We start from the raw sequence: 25,837 nt of genomic DNA, 5'->3' as shown, positions 1-25,837 counted from the left end.
ACAGAGATGTAGACACAGGGTTCCATCTTTAACCAAGATACTCTGCAGTTTTTTCCAATTGAGTCTCACTGGGAATGTCAAATCACACTCTAGTATAGAACCAATGCATATTTGACTAGCACAAAACAAATAGTATTTTTATAGAATTTTAGTTTTACTTTGCATTGTTTTGGCTTTTTTTGTCTCATTCTTTTGCTCATTTTGATTTTTTGTGGTAGTTTTTTGCTTTGTTTTAAAAGAGAAAGAACATAAAATTGGGTGTGTAGAGAGGGAGAAAGGATCTGAGTTGTTGAAGGAAGATAAAAACATGATCAAAATAGATAATATGAAAAACATATTTTAATTTAAAAAGGTGGTAGGGGGAGGACAAAAAAAACATAGTTTAAATTGTTCAACTCAAGTATAGTTAATGTGGTAAAGTCGGCCTTATATCTAGCCTGAATTTTATTTTTAAATCAAAATATCTGGGCATAAATCAAAATAATCTGTCTTACTATATTTAACACAATTTGACTACTTTTTAGGGGTATTTCTGTAAGGCTACTGAGACAAGGAAGAGGAAAGACTACAAGTTGTTTTGAAGAGCTGATGAAACTCTTGATTTTTAATATAGTTTTACAACTTAATAATTGTTGTATTTAAAGGTTAACTTTGAACCGTGAAGTAAGTGTCTGCCAGCCCCCAAATAAGAATTCTGAATGCTGCATGCAAAATATTCTATATATGCTAAGTCCAGTACAGCCAGAGAGTAAAGAAAGATGGTGGAGAATTATAATTAGAATACACTGACCTATCATGCTATGATGGAATTAGGAGCACAAGACCTGAAGGCCCTGCCTGCAGGATACTGATTATGCAGAGAAACTTACTGCATAAGAGCCTGGAAGACACCATATAAGGACCAGTGGGGTTTTCAATATTATCTTGATTAGACTCTGAGTAAAATAGGAGATTTATTCAGAAAAGTGAACAGAACCTTAAGCTCCCAGTAAAGGCAAAAAGAAAGTTTGCGGGGGGTGGGGGGGCTTAAGATTTAGCTCTATGGGAGGGTACTAGGTTCAATTCCTAGAACTGGAAGAAAGAAAGAAATAGGGAGGGAAGAAGAGAGAGCAACAATGTGCATCACATAGTGGTGACACTGTCTCATTTCCCACTGCACATAAGTATCTCAAGGGATGTAAGGAGATATGCATGGTAAGTGATGTAGTACATGGTATTTGTACTTAAAACAAACAGACAAACAAACGTAATGAACGCTCGATGCTACCTCCATGGAGATGAGAAGAACAGCAAGTACTCACGCAAAAACTGGTCTAACAGCATTGTTCATATTCCCAAAAGTTGCTCGGCCCAGCAGTTCTCTGAAACAGCTCTCCGCCAGTACTGCAGGGTTCTCTTCTTTGTCAGCTACAGAGGGGGAAGAAGGTGGGCCTAGGCGACTAAAAAAGAAATAAAAACGGCCAAAGCAAAAAAATTCTATTTTAGTTCTAAAGGGTAAACAGAATACACTTTACTTCTCAGAAATGTTAAAAAGGCATTTTTGTTTTATTTCCAAAGAATGTTAAAGCTTAACTCAAAGTTAACTCATGAGCTTAGCTTCCTCAGAGCTAAGCATATAGTTTTTCCGATAGGTAGTAACTTGTTTCTAACAGAATGTCATTATGACAGTAAAAAACTCAGAGGCTGAGTGTAATGGCATTCACCTTTAACCACGGCAGGAAGATCTCCGTGAGTTCAAGGCCAGCTTGGTCTACATAAGGAATGCCAGGCCAGCCAGAGCTACATAGTAAATGAGACCCTGTCTCAAAAACAAAGCAGAAGAACACAACAGCTCCTCTTTGCTCACTTTCATAGACAGTCTCAACATTCATACCAGTACAGATCTGAGTGAGTCCAGGCCCAGAGAAAACATCTGTAGCCATCTCTTATGTAACTACAACTGGGGACAAATGAAAAGAGCTGAAAAATATATCCAGAAAGAATCCAAGAATTAAAAATGAAAATATTTAAACCAATGAGAATAGTTGCATAGAGAGACATTTTCAGTAGAAACTGTGTTTTGTCCGTATCTTGAGACATCATTTTATGCTTTTTTGCAACACATTTATTGTTAACAATAAAAAATATCCATCTGTAGCACTGGGATTACAGCAGGAAGATAAAGCTTATGATCTGGCATCCATAGTCTCTGTTTCACTTTCCTCTCTTACAATATACCTTGATTAAGGTTTCCCCTCCCTGTACTCCTTCCAGCTCCTCCCTACCTCCCTCTTATCTGGATCCACCCCTTTTCTGTCTGTCTCCTCATTAGAAAACAAACAGGCTCCTAAGGGAGAATAATGAATAAAATAAGATAAAAACTAACACATTGGAACTGGATAAAAGAAACAGAAAAAGGCACAAGAAACAGAAACCCACTCATCTGCTAACTCAGAAAACCCATAAAAACACTAAACTGGAAGCTATAATACACATGCAAAGTACCTACAGGGTAAAAAGAGACTAGACAGATAATAGACAGAAAAAAAATTAATAAAAGGGGAAGAGCTGTGACACAGCATTATAAGACAGAGAATCTCCAGAGGTGCCACTGAACTCACTTTCTGTTGGCCATCTACTGCTGGGCATGAGGCCTGCTCTTTTAGGAGTAGTTTGTGTCCCCAGTGTGTTCCTTCTATCTTACTTATGATAGCATCAGGTCTTACTGGAAAACAGGCCCCCGACTAGCTAGAGATCTTTATATAGTAAATATTTCAAATAGGCAAACCTTAAGCCTTAGTTACAGCACTAAAAATAAGAAAAATGCAGAAGGTTCTAGAACATAACACACTTTTAGGGAGGATTACAAAGCTAGAGATAGTCACATCCGGGGCTTACAAATCAATCCTTCCTGCAGTTGGCATTAACCGGAATACATATTATTCCATCTGTGTTAGCACAGAATTATCAACTGCACCTCATTTCCAAATCCATCTTGACGCTATGCAGGGAATCATGAAAGTTATAAGTAAATTTTATATTTGTAACTATATGATAAAATCCTTTTAAAATTTATTCTAGATTCTTCCTCTTCCAAGAGCAGGAACCAGGGTGAACCATAAGCAAAACTGGATAATTCTGTTTTAGCTACTGAATGACATTCTTCCTGTATAAAGAATAACATGAGGGGAACGCGTGCTTCTGGCACTTAGAGAATCTGGATAACATTCAAAATGTCAAGTGCACCTGATCACTGTGGGGTTAAGAAGAATTCCAGCATGTAGCGAAAACTAGTATGTCATTCCAAGTATTTTAGAGATATTAATTAGAAACCAATCGTACCTGGCTTTCAGTTAAAAAAAAAAATCAGTGTTTCACTCTGCCACTGTAACAGAAGCTCTCTCACGAAGTAGATGGGGTCAAACACAGAGACCCATAACTGGATGATGTGAAGAGAGTAAGAGATTTTGGAACATTTAATCCTAAATAGGATCCAAAGCCCCCTCTCAGGGCTCAGAGCTGTGCAAGGAAGTCCCGATCCCTAACCCACAAGCCCTATCTCCAAGTGTCAACTGCTTACAAAGGAAAAACTAGTTTTCTCCAGTGGAGTCTCACAGGGTATAAAAACCACAGTTTAGGGCAGGCCCCATGCCCAGCAGGAGATAGCCAACACAAAATAAACTCCATGAGATTTTTGAGATGTTTTGTCTCATAATGTTTTGGGTATTTTTTAATTACTGGTCTTTGTTTATATATTATGGTTTCTGATGTTGTATTTGTGTCTCTGTGTTCATGTGTTTCTCATGCTTTTTCCTGTTTTTTTTCTTCTGTTTTTTTATTTGCCTGAGAGAGCTAGTGAGAGAGAGAGAGAGCAAGAAAGAAAGAGATAGAGACAGAGACACAGAGAGAGAACATGGAGTCATTTGAAGAGGGAGGTGGAAAAGAGATAACCAGAATAAACTGTGATCCAAATATATTACATAAAATTTTTATTTTCAATAAAAAAGAAAATGCAATGAATAACAGTCATTATTATTTTATTTTGATTAGTTTTAACTCCCTAAGAGAAAGCAGAGTAGATCTCTAAGGAAGAAGTTCAGCTACAATTTCTGTTTTTGCACTACAACTTTAAGTAGTACTTGTATATATTTATACACACACATACATACACACATAAATCCAGCAAATAAAATTTTCATTTAAAAATTGTACTGTTACATTTATTGATGGCAGGGTGCTTGTGTGTATATATGGCACAGCACAAGTGTTAAAGTACAACTTATGGGAGCCAGTTTTTCCTTCTAACATGTAACAATGTTCTAACATTGAACTCAGATCATGGCAAGCACCTTCATTCTGTAAGCTCTCTCATCAGCCTAAAATTTAAATGTATTCTAATAGAGAATGAAGTCGTAAGTCTATGAATAAGTACTTGTGCTTAATAACTCTAATCAATAAATTTCTAGAAAGGTACATATGTTTAGACTCACTTAACTTTATGAGGCTACCACATAAACAATAATAGAAATCAAACACTCTTATCCTAGCATGCACATGAACACATATACAATGCAATACAGCCTTTAATATCTTTCTGAAAAGAGATTTTTATTTTTAATGTCATGTAAATGTCTGTGTACATGTGTGGGTATGTGCATGTGAATGCAGGTGTCCATGGAGGGCAATGGACCGACCAGGAGCTGCAGTTAAGGCAACTGCAAGCTGTTCAAATTAGGCGCCTAGGAGACAACTCTGGTCCTTTGCAAGAACAATACACCCTCTTAAGTGCTGAACCATCTCTGCAGTTCCAACTTTAGTATCTTTATACAATACCTGTCAACTTCTTCTATTTTCTGCATGTTAAACAAAAGGGATGGAACAATCTTATCCATATGCTGTGGTTCCCAAATGGTGGCCCGAAGCTCGTCATTAACTGTTTTGCGAACCACACCTTGAATACCTCTTATTCCAGCAATGCGAATCCTATAAGGATGCGGAAAGAAAGACCCATGAAAACAGGTTATTTAAACAAGTCTGTTTATATATCTAAGAGAATGTATGTTGATACTGCTCTCTCAATCATAAAATGTTTTAAAATTATATATAATATAGGTATGAAATTAAAATTTCAAAAATCTGAGGTGGCTAGAGATATACTAAAAAGATGGTTTAACCATCATCTTTATTAATCAATAAAGTTTGAAGGATGGAATCTACAGAAATATTAGTAAATGTAGTATTTGTTAATAAAAAAAAAATCAGTCAAAAGCATAGCTTCCTCTAATATATGCTACTGTGAGGTCTCAGAGCCAAGTGAGAAGTTCCTAGCTCCTGGTGGCACTGTGCTTCTGCATACTCTGCCCACTGTTCCCCAAGAACCTCTCACCTCTTAGAAAGAGAGCTGCTTGGTTTAACAGTTGTCTATAGACATGCACACAACACTGTAGTTCATCAGTGTTGCCCTAACATCCTAGCACAACTCAGAAGCCCCAGTCTCCTCACAGTCTTGATTCTCCTTGGGAAAAAAATAATAATAAACCTGTAGGTTCAAGAAAGAAATGTGCATGGACTGCAGATAGACAATGTCTGAAGAAGAGTTAGCCTGCCAGCCCACTTCTCCTACAGGTACTTCTGCTCAAATTACCTCCTTCTGTCCTATTCTCAATTCCTTCCTTCCTTTCCACCATCTGATCAGCAGTTGGAATACTTTTCTGCTTACCTCACACTGTCTTAACATGTTTAAAGAGAATATTGAGAAGGAAGGGGTAGTATTTTACAAACCCAGAGGCTTAGGCTCTTTTCCTTCTGTTGATTTGTTCTGTACAACTTTGACATGTTTCTTTTTGTTCTATTTTATATAGTAACCTATAGTAACAGATAGGGAGAATGGAGATGACAGGAATAACACCAACAGGAAGTGGAATGGAGGATTTAAGACACATTCTGCCTATTTCAAAGCTCTGTCTATAAGGCTTCCTTATAACATACTGATCACAAGAGGGCAAATCTAACAGCACTACAAAAAGTATCTGCTCTATATATCTGATGCTATTTCCTGGGGAGGAAGACAAGCATAAGGTTATAAAAAGGACAGTAGCCTAAATGGAGCAGGAGATGGTGGTGACCTGATGTAGGGCAGAGGGTGCATGCTGGTGACCATTAAGAGCCCCTTGAGCTACACAGCTAACACCTAATGCAGCTCTAACACCTGCCCTGGCCAGTCTATTCTAGTCTTGGTCCCCAAGACAATTTAGTTTCTGCATGAATAAATTTGACCATTTGTATCATATAAGCTTAAGGGTGCTGTGAACAGTTGAGTGATAAGCTGAACAGAACTTCCTCACAGGAAACAATCAACAAGCATTAGCTATTTGTGCATCAGTCACTATAATGATGAGGACTTCCCTTATAGCTGCAAGTTCTTAGAAAAATTAGACTATGATGTATAAATGTACAAATATTAACTATTTTTGTAAAGAAATACAAGAAAATCTTAATACATCCACAAACGCTTTGGTGTACTTCCTGCAAGATATGCTAGGGCAATGGGGGTACAAAGCTTGTGGAAGCAACCAACCAATGTCTGATTTGACTTAAGGTCCACTCCACGAGATGGAACCTATACCCAACACTGCTTGAGTGACCAGGAACCTAAGATTAGATACCTCAGGCACCTAGGATAAAACTAAATAATACTGATCTAAAAAAAGAGAAAACCAAATGTAGGGATAATATGATTCCCAATGCTATTCTGCTAACCCCACAGACCAGTGCCTTATTCAGCTATCATCAGAGAAGTTTTCTCATAAAGCAGGATGAGTACAAATATAAAGACCACAGCCAGACATTATAGAAAGAGTGAAAATTCTTAGCCTTAAATATGATGTCTCCATCAAAGCCCTCCCCTCAAAGTTCAGAGAACCTCTGAAAAGTAGAAAGAGTGTAAGAGCCTGAGGGGTGGAGGGTACCAAGAAAACAAGTCCCTCTAAATCAACTGAGCAAAGCTCAAATGAACATAGACTCAAGCAGCAAGCATGGGGCCTGCACCAGTCTGCACCAGATCCTATGCCTACATATTATGGCAGTGTTTTTATGGAACTGCTGAGTGTGGAAATGAGTGGGTCTCCGATTCTTGTGTCATCTCTTAGGCTCTTTTCCTTCTGTTGATTTGTTCTGTACAACTTTGACATGTTTCTTTTTGTTCTATTTTATATTTTAATTATTTTTTTAAAAAAATGAATAGACAGATAGGCAAAGTGCCCAAGAATCAACCGGGGTGTCGTTAGCTGTGACTCATAGCACTGGGGATATGGAGCCTGGGAAGGCTGCCTCCTGTGGCCAGTCAGAAACCCCTTCGAGCAATAGGGACATAACCCATCCACACAATTTTCAACCCAAAACATATCCAGTCTATAAGAAATTGGGGATGGAACACAGAATGAGGGAATAGCTAGCGAATAACTAGCCCAACTTGAGACCCATTCCATGGGCAAGTACCAATCTCTGATGATTAGTGATACTCTGTTATGCTTGCAGATAGGAGTCTAACATGGCTGTCCTCTGAGAGGCTGGCCCCACCAACTGACTCAGACAGATACAGATACCCACAGTCAAACAGAGGATGGAGCTTAAGACTCTTATAGAAGAACAGAAAGAAGGATTGCAGCTCTAAGGGACAGAGACTCCACAGGAAGACCAAGAATCAACTAACCTGGACCCTTGGGGCTCTCAGAGACTGAACCACCAACCAAGGCCTAGGCCTCCCCACATATATGTAACAAATGTGCAGCTTTGTCTTCATTTGGGTCCCGAACAACTACAGTAGGCACAATCCCAAAAGCTGTTGCTTGTATACGGGATATGTTCTTCTAACTGGGCTGTCTTGTCTGGCTTCAGTGACGGAGAAAGCAACTAGCCTCACAGGGACTTGAAGTGCCAGGGTTAGAAGAAACCCAGGGGGGCCTCCACCTACTCAGAGGAGAAGGGAAGGGAGGGAAGGAGGAAGGATTATTTGAGGGGGCAGTGAGCGGAATATAAAGTGAATAAGTAAAAAATAAACAAAAGTGGATGGATGGATAAAAACCTAGCCACTAGGGTAAGGCTAACAACTGAATTGTCACTTATACCTGCTGGGAAAAACTGAGAAAATCAGTTTTCTCCAACAAGAGCATGACACTGAGTATAGCAACCCCTTCAGGACAGGAGTAGATGAACACCATATAATGAACTCCACAGTATGAGTCTACACGCACGCACACAAACGCCCATGCATGCAAAATGCTACAAACTTTGTTTACAGCTGGTGAATTGTTTTATTTTGTTTTCTTGGTTTGGTTTGCGGGGGTGGGGGGGACATTGTTGTACTGGGTTTTTACTTGTCTTTAAGAAAGAAACTAAAGTTGGTGAATAGAGAGGGGACGAGGAGAATTTCTAGCCTCATCTACTGTCCAAATCTGAAGGTTCTGTATGACTTTGTATTTTACTAATTAGTAAAAGGATAAAAAATAAGAATCTAAGTTGGAGCCTGCAAAGAAATATAAATAAACTAAAAAAAACTGAATTGTCTTTTACTCAAGGAACAGTAGAAAAAAATTACAATTTGTATCTTCAAGCATTTTAATTGATTCATTGTTTTAACAGTGATTCAAATAAAAAACTTGGCGATTTGGAACTTCAGAAACTTATATATGTGTTAAGTGACCCCTAATTGGTCAGCCCTAAAAAAATAGACATATAAACAACATTAAATGGACCCAGTGGGTTATATGTATACACACACACACACAATCACTCCCGAATAAATATAAAATGATCATAATTAAAGAAAAAGAGGCCATGAATTGGATGGAAAATACAAAAGGTTGGAGGGAAGAGAGGGGAGGGGAAATTATGAAAATACAGTACACATATATAAAAAATTAAATTTAATATTTTATATACTTAATTTTTATATTGATACTAAAAATAGTAAAAATATGGATATAAATAGTATGTCCAAAATACAAGGTTTTCCACCGGGGGACGATAAAATAGTTAAATATAAGGGAATCTCATGTTTGAATTATTCAAAGACATTTTCTTACATAATTAAAAACACTCACTTTAAAATGTCCCTTAGGAAATAAAATTTTAGTGGTGATGAGGTAGCCAGGAAGGTGTAAGTCTTTACAATATTCTTCTGTCTAAGGCATCACATAGTGATAAATGGCCTGAACGGTAATGAGGAGAAATTATAGTCGGGCAAGTCCCATCTGAGAAAATAACTGTTAAGTCTCTGCTCAGCCTCCTTTCTTGAGTGACCCAAAAGTCCCGTGCTTGCTTTAACTGTGTGCACCTGCTGGGGGCCTGGCAATTCCCAGTTAAGGTTCTGTACACTCTAAAGTGGTTCAGAAAAAAATACACTGACTCTCCATTACTAACATAATAACTCTCTGAATTAGGTTACCAGTGATGTTCAAACTAATATCATTTATCAGCATCATTTGACTTTAACTTTTAACTACACGCCTTTTGACACTAGTCAAAGTGCTCAGTAACACAGCAGTGCTCAGAACAAATCCCCTGGCCTTCTGTCCTACCCTCTAATAAGAGAAAAGGAAAGTGGGAAAAGGCTTGGAGTGATGGTACACACCTTTAATCCCAACACTCAGGAAGCAGAGACAAGAAGATCTCTGTGAGCTCATGGCCAGCCTGGTCTACATAGCAAGTTCTAGAGTGGCTAGAATGACATAGAGAGGCCCTGTATCAAAAAACAAACAAAACCCCAAAAAGCAATAAAACTGAAATGATAAGGAATAAGCACAAGTAGGGCAGCCGTAGGTAAGGGGGGAGTCAGGATAGTAATCTAAGTCATCCGGGAGAGACCCCTGAGTGAGGTGAGGGCGAAGCTGAACACACTGACACGAGTCAGGAGTCCCTGAGAACACAGCTTCCAAATGTACTGAAGAGGGGCGTGCAGAGAGTGTTCTGGCGACAGCAAGCAGACCCATGTGACTGGGCCAGACAGAAAGTAAGAGAAATGACAAAATAACAAACTGAAACAGGCAGGTGAGGATGTAGGTCATTCTGGGCGAGGGTAAGGAGTCTGAATTTTAACCACTTTCATCTTGCAAATTCAGTTGAATGCTGTATGTTCTAACAATGGAAGACTGTTTCATGAGCATCTTTGATGCCTTTTGCTAATCATTGTGAATTATAGAAGCACAATATTCAGTAAATTCTTGTATAAATTACTTAAGGTAAGTCATGAAGTAAAACAGTACATACTCGGTTCGTATTTCTGGATCACTATGACAGGAGTGACACATGGCACTGAATCGAGATACAAAGAAGTCATAACGTCTATGATAGGACGGTGTATCTTCTTCAATATTTGCAAATTTGACAAACTAAAAAACAAAAATAACAATACAAACAAAATACATCACCTTTTAAAAGTGAGTAAACACATTTACCCTCCTTATCTATTACATCAACAGAAACATCCAAATAGGCAAATGGAACACATAAAACAACAAATACTACATATGTACAAAAGGAATTTTGCAATAATGGTATTTTAGAAAACCAATGATACAGCTTTCTAAATAGAGTCTTGCAATTTGGCTGATTTTTTATAAGACATTTAGTTTTACATTTTTTTGTATTTTTCAAATTTGCTATAATAAACACATCACTTTTAAAATAGAATATAAGGGTAGAAATAAAACAAAATGGATACTAAAGACCTTCCTCACATGTGAGGGGAAGTTGCAGAGGATAAACCTTTATTCTTTTGTTATTTATTGAAAGTTATAAGTACAAAGATAATCTAAGTAACTATCTATGGCAAACAGAATATACTGCCCTTGCATATAAGAGCTGCATATAAAATGTGAGCACACTCAGAGGTGCTCTCCCAATTCACAGAAGTTCTAATTCTGCAAACCAGAAGTTCTTCTGTGGTAACTTCTTAAATGAGGTGGAAGACAATAGAGAAAGACACATATGTCTAGCTCTTTCATCCACATACATATACATGAGTATAAGAACTCATACATACATGCATACACCTCCACACATACATAATAATAATAGATGGAAAAATGAAACTTTAACTGGGAAGTAGATGTGTTGAAGAGATGCATGCAATCCTTTAGGTGCAGGCTTCCTCATTCTGAACACTAGTAAAGTCGGGGACCAGATAAAGCTTTTCCTACAGGACCTCCTTGGGGGACTGCAGGATGTTGAGTTGTCATCTCATCTCCTGGATTACACCTATGCTTCAGTCTCTGCTGTACAACAAACTAAAGTGCCTGCAGGTACTCATCACACATGGAGGACAGGCAGGTTGAAGGCCCATGCTTTAATAACTAATTTTGCTAACTGTTGCTTCTGGATATGATTCAACAATACTTAAAGAAAATTATTAAGATTAGGGATGAGGCTTGAAATAGTGGCAAGGATCAACCAAGTAAAAACATAAAAGCAATCCATATTTTTCCTGAAACTATATGAAACTATCGAGTACTTTTACAGCACAAACAATATAAACATAAGCTCTAGAGTAAGACCTAGGATTCAGTCTTTCTACAGGTACAACATTCTTTTTGTCTCTTGACAAATTATTTAACTGTGATTTCTCACACGTAAAACAGAAATATTATTACCAATTTTGAACTAAATAATGTAATATATTTGAAAATCCTAGTAATACAACATGTTGTTTCTCAAAAAAACTAAACAAAATATACTTGATCCAAAGTTGCATATTGTTGCCATCTCTAGCTATGACGTACTATTATATTTAACAAGCTATGTTTGAGTTGTTTTCTGAGTTTGTGTGAGTGCATGTACAAGTGCCCATATGTGCGCATGGAGGCCAGAGGAGCACATCTATGTGGTGCTCTAGCACTCTCTGCTTTATTCTCTGCAGGCAGGATCTTTCACTGAATCTGCAGCAGGATGGTGACCAACAAGTCAGGGAGATCCTCCTGCCATAGCCCAATACAGTGCTGGGATTACAGGTACACATGAGACCACATCAGGCTGGTTCTGTGGCATTGGGAGTTGAAGTTCAGTCTGTATGCTTGTGCAGTATACACTCACTGGCCCATCTCTCCAGGCATGCTCAAAGTTATTTTAAGACACATATCCCTTATTCTGATCAAAGTGTTTCAGGCCTCAGAACATTTGCACAGAATGCATGGGATATGTGTTTAGCTTGGCCATGGAGCATCTTAAATCTGACAATCTATCACAGAGCTCAAAGGGTGTAGGTTTTAGAGCAATTCTGATTTCAGATTAGAAATGACTAAATTGTATCTATACCATTTTATGTATATTTTAAACATTTGTAAACCAATGTATATCTGGATATAATATAATATGTTCTACACTTTTTTATTTTTGAAGCTATGTACAATAAAAAGGGAGTAAGAATAAGAAGTTCCTGAGATACTATCTTTTTAAAATTTAAACTGTTTAATATGTTTTATTAATTCTTTAGAATTTTACATGTGAATTAGAGGTAGTTTAATCACACCCATCATCCCCTCCTCCCAGTTTCACTCCTACTCCCCTACCCCCACTTCTAACTTCATACCTTTTTTTTTCTAGCACAATTTCTGACACAAAGGAGAGCCTATGTAAATTTTATCTATTATTGTCATACTGGATCATGAGCATAAAAAGGTAAATGTCACAAATTAGAATAAAATACACAAATACCATGAATAAATACTGAACATAATTAATAAATCAACATTCATCATATTTGATGATATAAGGTACTCAGCACCTCTACAAAATTAAAATTAGACTTTCAGCAAATGGATTTAAAAGGTGACTAAACTAAAACAACATTTAATTTAAAACATTCACTAAAGGTAGGAGGGTGGTTATGAGGGTTTTGATCTTTTGCCTGAATGACTCACTGAAGTAATACAACGGCTTTGCTGGCTACAAGTAAAGAAACTTCTGGGAATGCACATTACCCACATTATCCCCAGCTATTAAGCCATCTCCCTAAATGTCCTCATCTAATTGTAAATGAAACAGGAGAAGACTTTAGGATCTTCCACGCCTGAAAACAAGCCCATCACATCATCTAACTGCATCTGGGAATATGCACTATTTGTCTCTGAGATAAAATCATGATAGAGGTCTTGAGTCAATTATAGAATTACTTTGGAGCTTTTATAACAATCTACTATGATCATATTAATAATGCTATGCCCTGCTCTAGGAGATTCATACACACAGAGGTTTCATCAGACTGGAACTACTGTTTTTACTTCACACATGAGAAACTGAGACAAAGGTTATCTAACTTGTCTAAACTATAAGACTGTAAGTACACGTGCAATACAGACTCAGATCCACAGTTGGAGTCACAACTTACATTACATTTTCCTATATCAGAAATTGTACATGTGGTGTTCTGAATGAGAATGGCCCCCAAAAGCTCATATGTTTAAATGCTTAGTCCTGGGTTAGTGGAACTGTTTGGGAAAGATCGGGCAGTGTGGCTTTTTATAGAAGGCATGGCCTTGTTGTGGAGGAAGTGTGTATGTAACCTGGATTGGGCTTTGAGGTTTCAAAAACCCAGGCCAGGTCAGTCTCACTGTTTGTCAGTGGATCAAGATGTAAAGCTCTCTCTGAGCTATTGTTACATGGCCATGCCTTTTGCTTCCTGCCATGATCATGGACTAACCCTCTAAAACTGTAAGTAAGCCCCCAATTAATGCCTTCCTCTATAAGATGCCTTAGTCACAGTGTCTTGACAATGCCTAAACACCAACAAATCATGTGATTCTGGTAGTTTTAGTAAACTACGGGTAGGTATACAAAATATTTATGTAGGCTGTTAACTTAAAGCTTCCTCAGAAAGACTGAAACTATAAAACAAAAGCAGAAATGAAAAATAAAAACATCATTATTTTATTTTTATTATCATGGCCTGTTATTGCCCATTTTTAATTTAAAAATTATGTTCAGGATAGAAGGAAGTGAATATTGTGAGAAGCAACAATTCAGAAGTGGTCTAAGGAAAGAAACACAAATTATGGTTTTATAGCCAAGTAGTAGGGAGAAGACAGTATATTTGATAAGTAAAAATAAAATATCTGAATGAATATATGCATAATATAGACAAAATTGAATCCCTAAGTCATATGTAATCATATGCAAATAGATCAAAGTAGATAACAGAACTGAACTATAAAAGTCTTAGAAATCATCTTAGGGGTAAATCTTTGACCATAGATTAGGCAATGTTTCTCATAAGGTGTACTAAAAGCACATAAAAAAGGGTGATGATAAAAAAATTAATTAGACTTCATCAAAGCAACTCATCAATAAAGTATAAAACAAATCACAGAGCTAGAAAAAAAATACTGCAAGTCATATCTGATAAAGGACTTGTATCGAAAATAGGTGAAGAATTTTAAAAGGCAACCTAAGTTTAAAAATAAGAACTTGAATAGACATTTATTCAGAGACTGACAGAAACCAAGAAGCTTTAAAAAAAAAAACAAAAAAAAAAAAACCCAGAAATCCAAAACCACAATGAAATACTACACTATGTTCTGATTTATCCGTTCATCTAACCACGATGTCCACAGACATTAGGATTTCTTCACTTTTTTGGCTACGGTTAACAGTGGTTTGTAAGTCTATGTATAGACCCAGGTTTTCCACTCAGGTAATAAATGCTAAATACTATACTGTTGAGTCATATGATAACTGTGTAACTGTTCATTACAAGTCAGATGCATCTCAATAATGCTCTTGTTTTTGGAAAAGCACTAAAGTAAAACAGTAGTATGCAAGGTTAGCATTGTAATGAGGAAGTTAGAGAAAATCAAACTGACAGGATTAAACTCATTTAGACCCAGGTGTTCCATGATGATAGATTAATATCACAGATTCTATACAGACCAAGACACTGGAGAGAGTGCATTAGTCACTGTCATCTATACTGTGTGTCCAAATGCCCTGACTGGGAAATAACCTTCGATCAGATAGAATCATTCTAAGAAGAGATTAATTCCAGATGTGCTGATTCAACTTAGAAAGAAAACAATTGCTTTGCTTACAGAATTTGTTCCAAGAACCTGAAGCTTTGGTTCCCCTGATTCCAAGAGCTTTGCTACCATGTGAAGGAAACTTTCTACAAATGGCTTGATGCTTTGAGAATGGCAGGCCATAAGAAGCTGGTCCAACGCCTCCATAGCAATTAGAACATACCTAAGTTAAAACAAAACAAAACAAAGTCAAAGCATTTCCAGTGCTCGTAATTCTAACTGCTTTTCATTGAAATGGGTTTACTTAGATGCACAGAAAAAGAAAGGCAAAGTAAAACCTAGTTTAGAAGTACAACAAAGCTAGACTGTACTATTCTGCTTCCTCCAGGAAACCTCAGATTTACTGAGGCTACCTGTTTGTAATGTGTCTTGAACACCATGGACATGATTTTAACCATATTTATTTGTATATGTTTTTAATAGTACTACAATTTATCTCTGTCTCCAACATTATTTCCTTAAATTTATAAATAAAAATATATTTACTTATATATTTACCTACATATAAATGTATAATTATTGTGAATAAAAATATATATACTTACATTTAAAAACAAAATAGTGCCAGCAACAATACAGCAATAAAAGGGAATAAAATTTCTCCCTTTTTAAATCAACAGATTTTAAAGATTTTATACAATAAAATTTAGATTCTATTTTAGTTGACATTCAATGATCAAACTACCTGTACAAACCCATGAAATATCCTAAGAGGTGACAGAGCAGAGGCACAACAAGCCAATGTGTCACTTGGAAAACAGGGTACTCTTAGAAATCAGGCTGATACACTGTCACAACACAAAGTACTTTCAGTGTAAACTACAAAGCTGTAAGTGTTCAGGCAGAGAATGGTCAAGGTGGGATGGATTCCTTTATCAGCAGATGCTGGGACGAACAGGCAGTTGCAAACCAGGTTAGCACTTGATCTAAGTCTGACAGGACTCACTCTCACTCTGCAGTGTCAAAAACTACCTGGTAACAGGATATTGGTTTGTTTTCAATTTAGACATCAATTTTTAAACACCGTATCTCACCTTTAAACCTATTTTCCATTAGATGTTAACAAAACTAATAGATGTTAAAGCGAGAGGCAATGATTCCCACATGAGTTTCTGCAGAAGAACCTGAGTCACAGGAAAAGGAAGCTGCAGCAGTTATATGGCTCTCATACTTTTCTTTGCATATTGCCCCGGGGCTTATCCTCTGTGTATGGTTTTTGCCTGACTATCTGGCACAAAAATTTATGAGATGACTTCACCTAGAAAGATTTTTCTAACATAAGAGATCATTCACAGTAATCTGTGTTCTTACCCAGAACGATGTCTGACAACATCCCTGCTCAGCCTTTCTGCCAGGTAGGCACCAATTCGATCAAGCTTCTCTGGTGCAGACACTGCATAAAATGTCAGTTTCTCCATATCAGCTTTAACAAGCCCATCCTGAAAATAATAATGACAAGTACATGATCTACATTTTCCAACTTATTTATTCATTTATTAATTCAAAGTGTTGCCTAATTTACATCTCATCACCAGACTGGAAATAAACATTTTGCTGAAATTTTTTGGATATAAATAATTCTACATGCTCAGAACTTTTAAAAAGCTTAAAAAAAAAATCACACTAAAGCAAAGTACTTAAAGGACCATCACAATGACTGTTTCCAGAACTTTCATTTATAGTGAAGTAGCTAATGAAATATATTTTACTAAAAGAATTTTTCAAACAAAATTTGCTTCAATTTAAATGTTTTAAATGTTATATGTAGTATGTACTTTTTAATATCTACAATAGTGAACATACATATAGCCTTCTCCCCATCTCTAGAGCTGAGGACTGAACCCAAAGCTTGCCTTGTAAGAGGTCTACCAAGGAACTAAATTCTATCCCCTACATATAACTTTTGAAATAATTCAGAACCTGCTAGGCTCATAAAAATCTGCTGTAATTGTCAATTAAAACATATTTGGAACTGTTGTTATGGGCTATTAAGCCTTTCTTCTTTCCCTATCTTCTAAAAGTGGTTGCTGTGGTTCTTTTATGTTTGTTGTTTTTTGAGACAGAGTCTCCCTACATAGCCCTAGCTGTCTGGTAGTCACTACCTGAACCAAGCTGACCTTGAACTAACTGAGATCCACATACCTCTGCCTCTGAGTAATGAGATTAACCATAACCTGCCCAATGATTCTTATCTTAATGCAAGTGAGTCAACCATCACCCTCAATTTCTTGGCTAGGTATAATCTAAGTGACTATGCTGCTTACATCTGTTAGATGGGTGAAAATGAGAGATAGGCAGATATGCTAGATGGATTTTTAAGTCTGTGTTCTCACTTTTATCTGCCTACCTGACAGCCTAAATGTCTCTATTCATTGAGGTTACACAAGCATATTTTGTATTAATTTTGCTAAGGCCTTCTACTCTGCAGCCAGACTGCAACTCTGCTGTGCATGACTTCTTTTACTCAGCTTATATCCTAGTAGTAGAGGCACTTTCTTCTAGCGCTCAGCTTCCTCTAAATACTTGTCACATGCCTTCTCCAACATGCCCTCCACAAGCTCTTCAGAGATGGGCTGGGATGCTTCTATTGTATATACTATTTTGTAGTTCATGGGGCTTATCTTCACTGTTATATTTTAGCATACAGTTATCTTATTCATTAAACAGATACTAAGTGCCAGGCATGGTGGTAGCACAGACATCACAGAAGCCATACTCAGCAAAGAACTGTATTTGTTCAATGACAGCCCATGAGATTTGAGACAGGTTCTATTAACTGCTTCTATAAAATGACACATGGTAATTATAGGAAACCATTTATTTGTCCCCTCAACTCTTTGAAGTCAGAGATTAGGGCACATACAAACCCTTCTGCATCTAAGCACCTACTTTCTAAATCATTCTGAATGCACTACAAGATGCTTGTGTTTAGTGAAACAGCAAATGTGACAACTGAGTAGTATTTTCCATATGCAGGTTAAGTTGGTGAAATTTTTTTAAATCTATTTTATAGATGATTGTTACTTACATCACAAGTATCTGAATCTTTGACAAATATTATTTTTGTAATCATTCCTCAGTTTACTTCTTGTCAGTGTCATTACAGGTGTTCAAAACCCAGCATTTAGTACAAGTTAAAGAGAATAATTTAGATACATTGGCCTGCTTCACATTTCTCCATACTCTGCCATCTACCTGGGCTTTAATAACCATGTATACCACACTTCTCTGGAACACAATTATGTGACTACTCAGTCTATTTGTGGCCAACAATTTAACTATCCACCATACCCTACAGATAAAACAACAGAGCCTTAACTTCGATAGTCAAATTGATCAATTTGTCTTTACCTTAAAAACAACTACGTTTCCAAGAATTTTTCTGTCTTCTCACTTGCACACTAATCCCTGTTTCTCAAGATAAGGGAATCCTTCAATGCATAGCAGATCTTACTTACTTCCTCCAAGAATGCTTCCCAGAGAATATCAACACAAGATGGCACTTTCTTACATTAGAAACAATACTATTACAACCTGCATTTTATTTACTAATTTTTATATCATGATTTATGTGAGTCAATGGGACTTCTTCTTAAAAGCAAATATCATGTCTTTCAGGGTTTTTATATGTCACAAATGATCCAGGATAATTGACAGCCAATAGTATTTATGGCTAACTTCCTATAGACAGATGACCCCTTAAATTTTGTTTTAATCAAAAGAAGAACATATAAACCTTAAACTAATGTTAACATAATCAAAAGACAGTTGCTTCCACTAAAAATTTTTCTGGAAATCAACTTGCATCCCATTTTATGTCCCTTTATCAGAAAGCTAAGAGCCTTAGAAAAGCTGAGCAGTGTCCAGCAAACCCAGTCTCCCTGAAATCAGTCAGCCTAGCTATCCTACATACTCCAATTGGTTTATTTTGCTTTTTGAGGCCGGGTTTCATTATGTAGGCCAAGCTGGCCCTAAACTCACATTCTTCCTGCCTTAGCCTCACAAATGCTTTGAATATAATTACATACCGCCATCACATCTAGCGTCTTAGTTAGGACTTCTATTTTTATTACAAAATGCCACAACCAAAAGCAACTTAGAGAAGAAAGGGTTTATTTATTTTATAGCTTGTAGTCCCATCACCAAGGAGAGTCAGGGCAGAAACTCAAGGTAGCACTCTAGAGGCAGGACTGGCACAGAGGCCCTGAAGGAATGTGGGTTATTAGCTTGCTCCTCGTGGCTTGCCCAGCTTTTTTTCTTATACCATTCAGAAGCACCAGCCTAGAGGTAGCAATGTCAACAGTGAGCTTGGCCTCTTACATAAATTATCAAGTAAAAGAATGCTCCATGGACTTGTCTGGCCAATCTGGTGAGGACACTTTCTTAACTGAGGTCCCCTCTTTCGAATGACTCTAGCTGTGTCAAGGTAACATAAAGCTAGCCAACACACCTGGCTAAGAACTACTTTTTAAAAAGGCAAATAGTTTCTGTCTATCATAGTCTTTCATGATCTCAATTCTTTCAAAAAAAAAAAACAACAACAACAACAACAACAAAAAGAATAGATGGCCTATCCCTAATTGTTGTAATTGTTGTTTGGATCTAAGCTTAGATTTCATTCCCTTTGTCTTTCTTCTCCTAATTGAAAACTGGCCATCATTCTTATCTATTCAAGCAGAACCCTGCGTTTGATTTCTCTATCACACTTCCCCCATGGTATTAAAATTGCTGATATTCTATCTATACTTACTGAATGCAGAAACCACTCACTGTTCAGTTGCATCCTGGGCACATAGTATATGGCACAGGATCCTGAATGTTTGATGAGTGTCACTAACAAATCTAAATGATCTCATGCATGAGATCACCATGCATCTATCATTTCAGATTTGTACCTATCATCTGAAAAAGGTAATCAAGCAAGGATATGTAAAAATTAAAAGTTTAAAGTTCATTTGATGAGATATGGGGACAAAAGAGCAATGAAATGAGGGAAACCTTAGGGAGGAGCAGAGGGCAGAATGGGTCAGAAAGAGAAGGAGCAGTAGATGGAGATCAAGTTACTTTGGGATCTTCAGGGAATATGTTGTCCACCAGACGTTTGTAGCGAGGACGCAAAGCAGAGCAGCAGCAGCACACTCCTGTTTAAAAAAAAAAAAAAAAGTAAAAAAGAATATAAAGATTAATATTGTAAAATGATCCAGAAGTACATGTTTCTGAATACTCACTATCCATTTAAAGATAATTTTAACAGGGGTATAGTCTACTAATTATTACAGCTTCAGTCACACACCAATTTGGTGATTGTTGTGGATAATTATATCATTCATTATGACATAAAAATTAAGGATACGACTTTAAGTAGAACTGGAAATAAGTTCAGAAACAGTCACCCTACGAGATCAATTTAGTAGATTCTTCCCTACGCAATTAACCTTAGCAGTCAGAAGACAAAATCAGCTGCAACAAACTCTGATACAGTGGTACACATGCACAGACACTCACAAATCCTACTGTAGCATTTAACACCTCTAATTTAATGGCTCATCTGTCTTTCCTGCCTGGGACATGCTGACTTTACAGACAGGTCTTATCTTTCATCTCTAAGCTCTGCTGGTGTAATACTGAGTGAATTCAGTAAATGTCAGTAAAGAAGCAGGTAAGGAATGAACACATGAATGCCAGGAGAGATCCTATCTCCTCTCATGCTTTCTGTGCTTTGCAGTATCTAATGCTGGGCACCTCTGAACACAACGCTGAGCTACAGCCAGATGTGTGACTCATGAGTCTCTCATTATGTGTCATGTTCTATTACATCCCTCATGAATGTACAGAACACTTTTCTGCTCGTAAAGATCATATCTGCTTGTTCAACAAATATGTATCGAATATCTACTAAGTGACAGACATTGTCTTGAGTAAAGAGTATTGAACAAACAAACAAACAGGTAAGTTTAAACTGGCAGCAAGAGAAAACGCATGCAAATTCAAAAAGAAGGACATTATTTTTTCTCTTTTCCTCAAAAAAACAGCAGGTGGTAAGACTCAATGAACACACACACACCCACATCAAGTGTGTCAGGTAAATTCATGGCAGCATATGTCTTTATCTTCTGTCCACCTCCAACCTTCATCTATGTGCCTCATTTACTTCACTGCAGCCAAAACAGTGGTCCTGCTACTCTGGTAGTTGGGAACCTCTTCTGACTCCTCTGTCTAAAACAAGGCCAACTGCCTAGCTCCTCTTTTAAAGCACTGGCTGCCCTGACTCTCTTCTACTCTTGCTAAACATGCTTCTCACCCAACATACTAAATAACTTTCCTATTAATTGGTTATCATCAGCCACCTTCACCAAAAGATAAGCTCAGAGAAAAACAGAAACCATTCTTTTGCTTACTCATAAATCCCAAGCAACTGGACCAAGAGGCACTGGGATATTTCTTGAATGAGCACATGACTCTTATCTCAACCAGACCTCTGTTGCTGTACTCTTCACTTCTGTCTCTGAGTCACATCTTACCTTTTCTATGGCTTCCTACATGCTTCCTATCTCTCTGTGGCTCCCACACAGGAATGATATTTGTAGCCCATTTTTAGCGATATTTTTGCAATGAAGCTTTCAAGAGTTCACTGATACTTGATTAAATACATTAAAATGTTCTAATATTTTATAATGTTCTTCAAACCTATAGCCTTTCTGTTACTAACCATTCTTTATACTTCACAAACAACATATTCCAAAATAGCTTAATTTATCAATGGATACATTCTAGACTGTGAAAATATGTCAAAAATAAGATGAGCTTTAAAACTAAACTGTAAATGTTTAACAGGGCACAGACACACATAAAGGCAAATACTTATATTTACTTAAAATAATGAAATAAAACCAGGAGGTGGTGGTGCACTCGGAAGGCAGAAGCAGGCAGATCTCTGTGAATTCAAGGCCAATCTAGTCTACAAAGAGAGTTCCAGGACATCCAGAACTGTTGTTACCCTTTCTGGTAGTACACACCTGTATACCTTGTCTTGAAAAACCAAAAAGAATACAAATTTTAAGGTTAAAAAAAGTCTATAGCAAAAGAATCAATAACTTGGCAATAGTAATGATTGAGTAAGAATTCATTGTCTAAAATTAAAATTCCAGACTCTTCCCAACATTGAAGATATAAGAAAATATAAACAATATATTTTTGAGGAAGTTATAAACTGACATAAAAACAGAAAACAATTTAGCAATACTACTTGGGCAGTGTATATGATACTATTTAATGTTATCCACTATTCAAAAGGTTTTTCTAATAAGAAAAAAAAATCATATAATTCAAATACTAGAGTTAAATTTTCAGATTAACATTCAAAGATACTCAAATAACACCCCAAAATAAAGCAATCCTTTGAGTACTGGGGAGAGGGGGTACAGACAACTAAATTACTACGTCATAGAGGCACAAATCTTAGGGGTTGAGGTGGAAGAGCTGGAGAGCTGGCTCAGAAATTTAAAAAGCAAATTTCCTATTTCTGATAAATAAATTAAAGTTAGATGTGTACCATGCCACTGTCATACAGTCTCTGAGGCACTGAGAAGATGATGAAGCCAACTATCAGTGAGAAGACTGAGGCACACACTCAGCTAGCACCAATGGAAGACCCAATACAGTGTCCTGGAAAGGACTGGCAATGGAGCTGCATACGGGTCCTAGTCCCTTAAATCTCCTCCACATTGCAGTATTGCCTGTGAGAAGATTCTCAGCAAGCTAACTTCACTTACAAGGGCACTTTCTGGTTGAGAGAACCTGAAAAACAAAGTTGAATTTGCACTGCAAATGATAGTCGTTGGCCCTCACTTTCGGTAAGCTTGACCTACTGTGACAGCAGATGAGAAAAAGGGTAAAGTGTAAAAGACACAACCAGCCAGCCAGGTAGGTGACTTACCTACCTAGCCCCAAGTTCTCTCCTTGAATAAAGATGACATGTCCATAACTAGTACCTACATTAATTAAATACTTAATTAAATGTATATTGAGGTCTCAATAAGGAAGCATTCAAGAAAATGCTATTATTAGTGACAAAGTGAAAGCAGTTTCACAATAAGAGTAAACAGGAGGAGGCAGAGAATCTTTTAAAGAATACTAGCAACAGTGTGAAACCTTTGCTGTAACTTAATCATCAATACTTTCACCTAGGGTCCACAACCGCTTCAATAATGAGTAAGAACAAGGAGAGTAAGCACTATGTTCAGAACATGACTTTAAGCACTGTACTCAGGACTTCACAGCATGATTCCTCTATCCAGTCTCAGAGGTAGTTATTACCTACAGCAAGGAAGTGCTCCCAGAAGTTCATCTACCCCAAACTGCAAAGCTAGTAAGGGTGAAGGGCCCTGAAATCCCAGCCCAGACCTGATGGCTTCAAACAGAAACTGCCACACTAATACATGTACCAATTTCTTTCAACAAACCTTACCACAGCAGCATGTATACCTCAAAGATACAGAATGTGCTGTCACTGTAGGAAATGAATAATCACAGAGACTTTCTCAGAAAAGCCTCAAACAAATACTTGCCGATTACTTACATAAATGAAAACACTCACACAAAACCAACACAGGAAATTAATTAAAAACTTTCAATTTACTCAAGTTCTATAAAATTAGATTACAGGCAATATATGGTTAAAAAGCGTATGGCAATAAAAATTACAGTAGCAACTACTCTAGATAATCAAATAAGAGAATACTGTATGTATAAACACAGCAAACAAAGATAAGAATCACTAGACCTACTCAGGTAAAGGCATGTGGATGACTCTCCTGGTGAAGTAAACTCATACGGCTCCTCCAGCTCAGCTGCAGGCACCTGAACATAGCCCTTCATGTTGCGAGGCTGTTTTCTAGTCCATCTTCCCGATTCACTGTCCTATGGCCTCCTGGTGAGGAGGGATCTGGATCTTTCTACTGCTAATTAATTAACAGGGCAGAGCACTGAGGCTTATCTGAGTTCTTGTTGACATTAAAGATAAAGCTTTTGGAACTTGATAATATCCTTATCAAATTCTGCTAAGACCAATTAGCTTTCAATAAGACCATAAAGCATCTATATGGCTACTTAATAGAAATGTCTTTCTTGAATTTAAATTAAGAAGTGAACCTACTTGTGCCATTTTTCCTTATGAGTCCCTCTTCTTGCTGATCCTAGCTTCTAAAACCTTCCAACAAACTCACTCAAGCCCTAGTCACACCTATGTGAACTTTTCCAGGGTTCTCTTTGGAAGATCAAAGAGACGATGTATATAAACAAGCAGCAAAACAAAACAAAAATTTTGAGGAAATAGAATCCAAAAAATATAAATTTTTAATTAATTCAAATTCTGGCATACACATAATAGTAAGGAGAGGGATATGAGAGGGGTTGGAAGGAGGAAAGGGGGAACATGCAATTATATTATCTAAAAATAGAAATAATTTTTAAAAGCTATTATTTTTCTATAGAATATGTTTGCAAGGCTCAAGAGAAATAGGAAATGAAACTCAAGCACACTAGAAACAGAAAACTATGATCCGATGCAGAACCAGAAGGCTGCAAAATTGGCTGAGCAGTTAACTGTGCTGGCTGCTTTAAATACCAGCACCTACATATCAAACTGCTTATCCTGCATTTGCTGTAACCACATCTCTAATAGGAAAGCCTATCTTCCAGCCACCTGAGGAAACATAAGCCTCAGGTTCAAGGAGAGACCTTGCCTCAGAAGAATAGGCAAAGAATGATAGAGGACAGTAGATACCCTCTCTGTGCCCTATGAGAAAGCTCATACTCCCACATATCCATTTAAGGAAACATACACACAATAAATAAGCAAACAAATAAAAACAACAGCAGCAAAAAGAAACCAACAACCTCTCCACCCCCAAACAAAACAAAAACAGAACCACATGGTATATTCTGGTAGTATGTGGACATATTTAGGGACAATCTGAGCCTAAGGACATGAACTGAAAAACACTAACTATACTACTTCTCACTGTCAGAAGCTCTAGTAAAACACTTTTCTTTTTGTTAAGTAATATCTAAGCCTTTATTAGGTCTTTTCAGTTCTTATATGTACCAGATGAAAATTCACGGATATATTTAAAGGCTATTGCATTTCACCCTGTTTTGGTATGTGTTCATGGGCAGATATGAGGGTTACATGTCCATGTGCGCAGGTGTACCTTTATGACCATGCATGTGAAAGCCAGAGGACAACTTCAGTTGTTGATCCTCAGATGCTGTCTAGCTCTCCATCTTTTATTCCTGAGATGAGGTCTCTCACTGTCCTGCATGTCACCAAGGTGGCTTGAACAGCTGGCCTCCCAACCCCTATGATCTTCCTGTCTCAGCCTCCCTAGGATTAAGATTACATGTGTTTCACATCTGCTTTTTGTTTTCACATTGATTCCTGGGATCAAACATAGGTCATCAGGACTGGTGAGGTGGCTTAGCGGTTAAGAATGCATACAGCTCTTCCAGAAGGCCTGAATTGGATTCCCTGAACTCACATTAGGCAGCTCATAACTGTCTGTAACTTCAGGTCCATGAGATCCAATGCCTCTGGCCTCCTTGAATACTTGCACTTATATGTACATATTCCCACATAAAAACATTTACAGAATTTAAAATAAAATATATTATTTAAAAAGCAAAAGACTCAGTACTTTCCTAAGAGCCTTCTTGTAAGCCCTACAATGCATACTTTCCAGTGGGAAAGGCCATGATAACTCATCTGCCCATTAAACTGTTTTCATCATGACACC

The 25,837-nt window shown here is 37.2% G+C and overlaps 1 protein-coding gene across 4 annotated transcripts in view; it reads right to left on the bottom strand.

The window, feature by feature from the left end:
• The window catches only part of Efr3a (EFR3 homolog A), an 86,116-nt gene that overhangs the window by 37,758 nt on the left and 22,521 nt on the right, over window positions 1–25,837 (bottom strand). For 2 of the 4 annotated variants that reach the window (XM_034516246.2, XM_034516244.2), the window contains exons 2-7: window positions 20,109–20,185; window positions 16,356–16,483; window positions 15,057–15,207; window positions 10,246–10,367; window positions 4,813–4,962; window positions 1,302–1,439 (exon numbers count right to left, since the gene is read on the bottom strand). In XM_034516246.2, coding sequence (XP_034372137.1) covers window positions 1,302–1,439; window positions 4,813–4,962; window positions 10,246–10,367; window positions 15,057–15,207; window positions 16,356–16,483; window positions 20,109–20,185 — 766 coding nt within the window. Of the gene's footprint in view, window positions 1–1,301; window positions 1,440–4,812; window positions 4,963–10,245; window positions 10,368–15,056; window positions 15,208–16,355; window positions 16,484–18,072; window positions 18,147–20,042; window positions 20,186–25,837 lie in introns of those variants that run through there. The other 2 variants (XM_076911415.1, XM_076911414.1) reach the window with 2 other exon arrangements.

Source organism: Arvicanthis niloticus, chromosome 13, assembly GCF_011762505.2.
Source record: "Arvicanthis niloticus isolate mArvNil1 chromosome 13, mArvNil1.pat.X, whole genome shotgun sequence".
Classification (NCBI taxonomy): Eukaryota; Metazoa; Chordata; class Mammalia; order Rodentia; family Muridae; genus Arvicanthis; species Arvicanthis niloticus.
The sequence above is the reverse complement of the archived record's forward strand: the minus strand, read 5'-3'. Positions and strand labels throughout refer to the sequence as shown.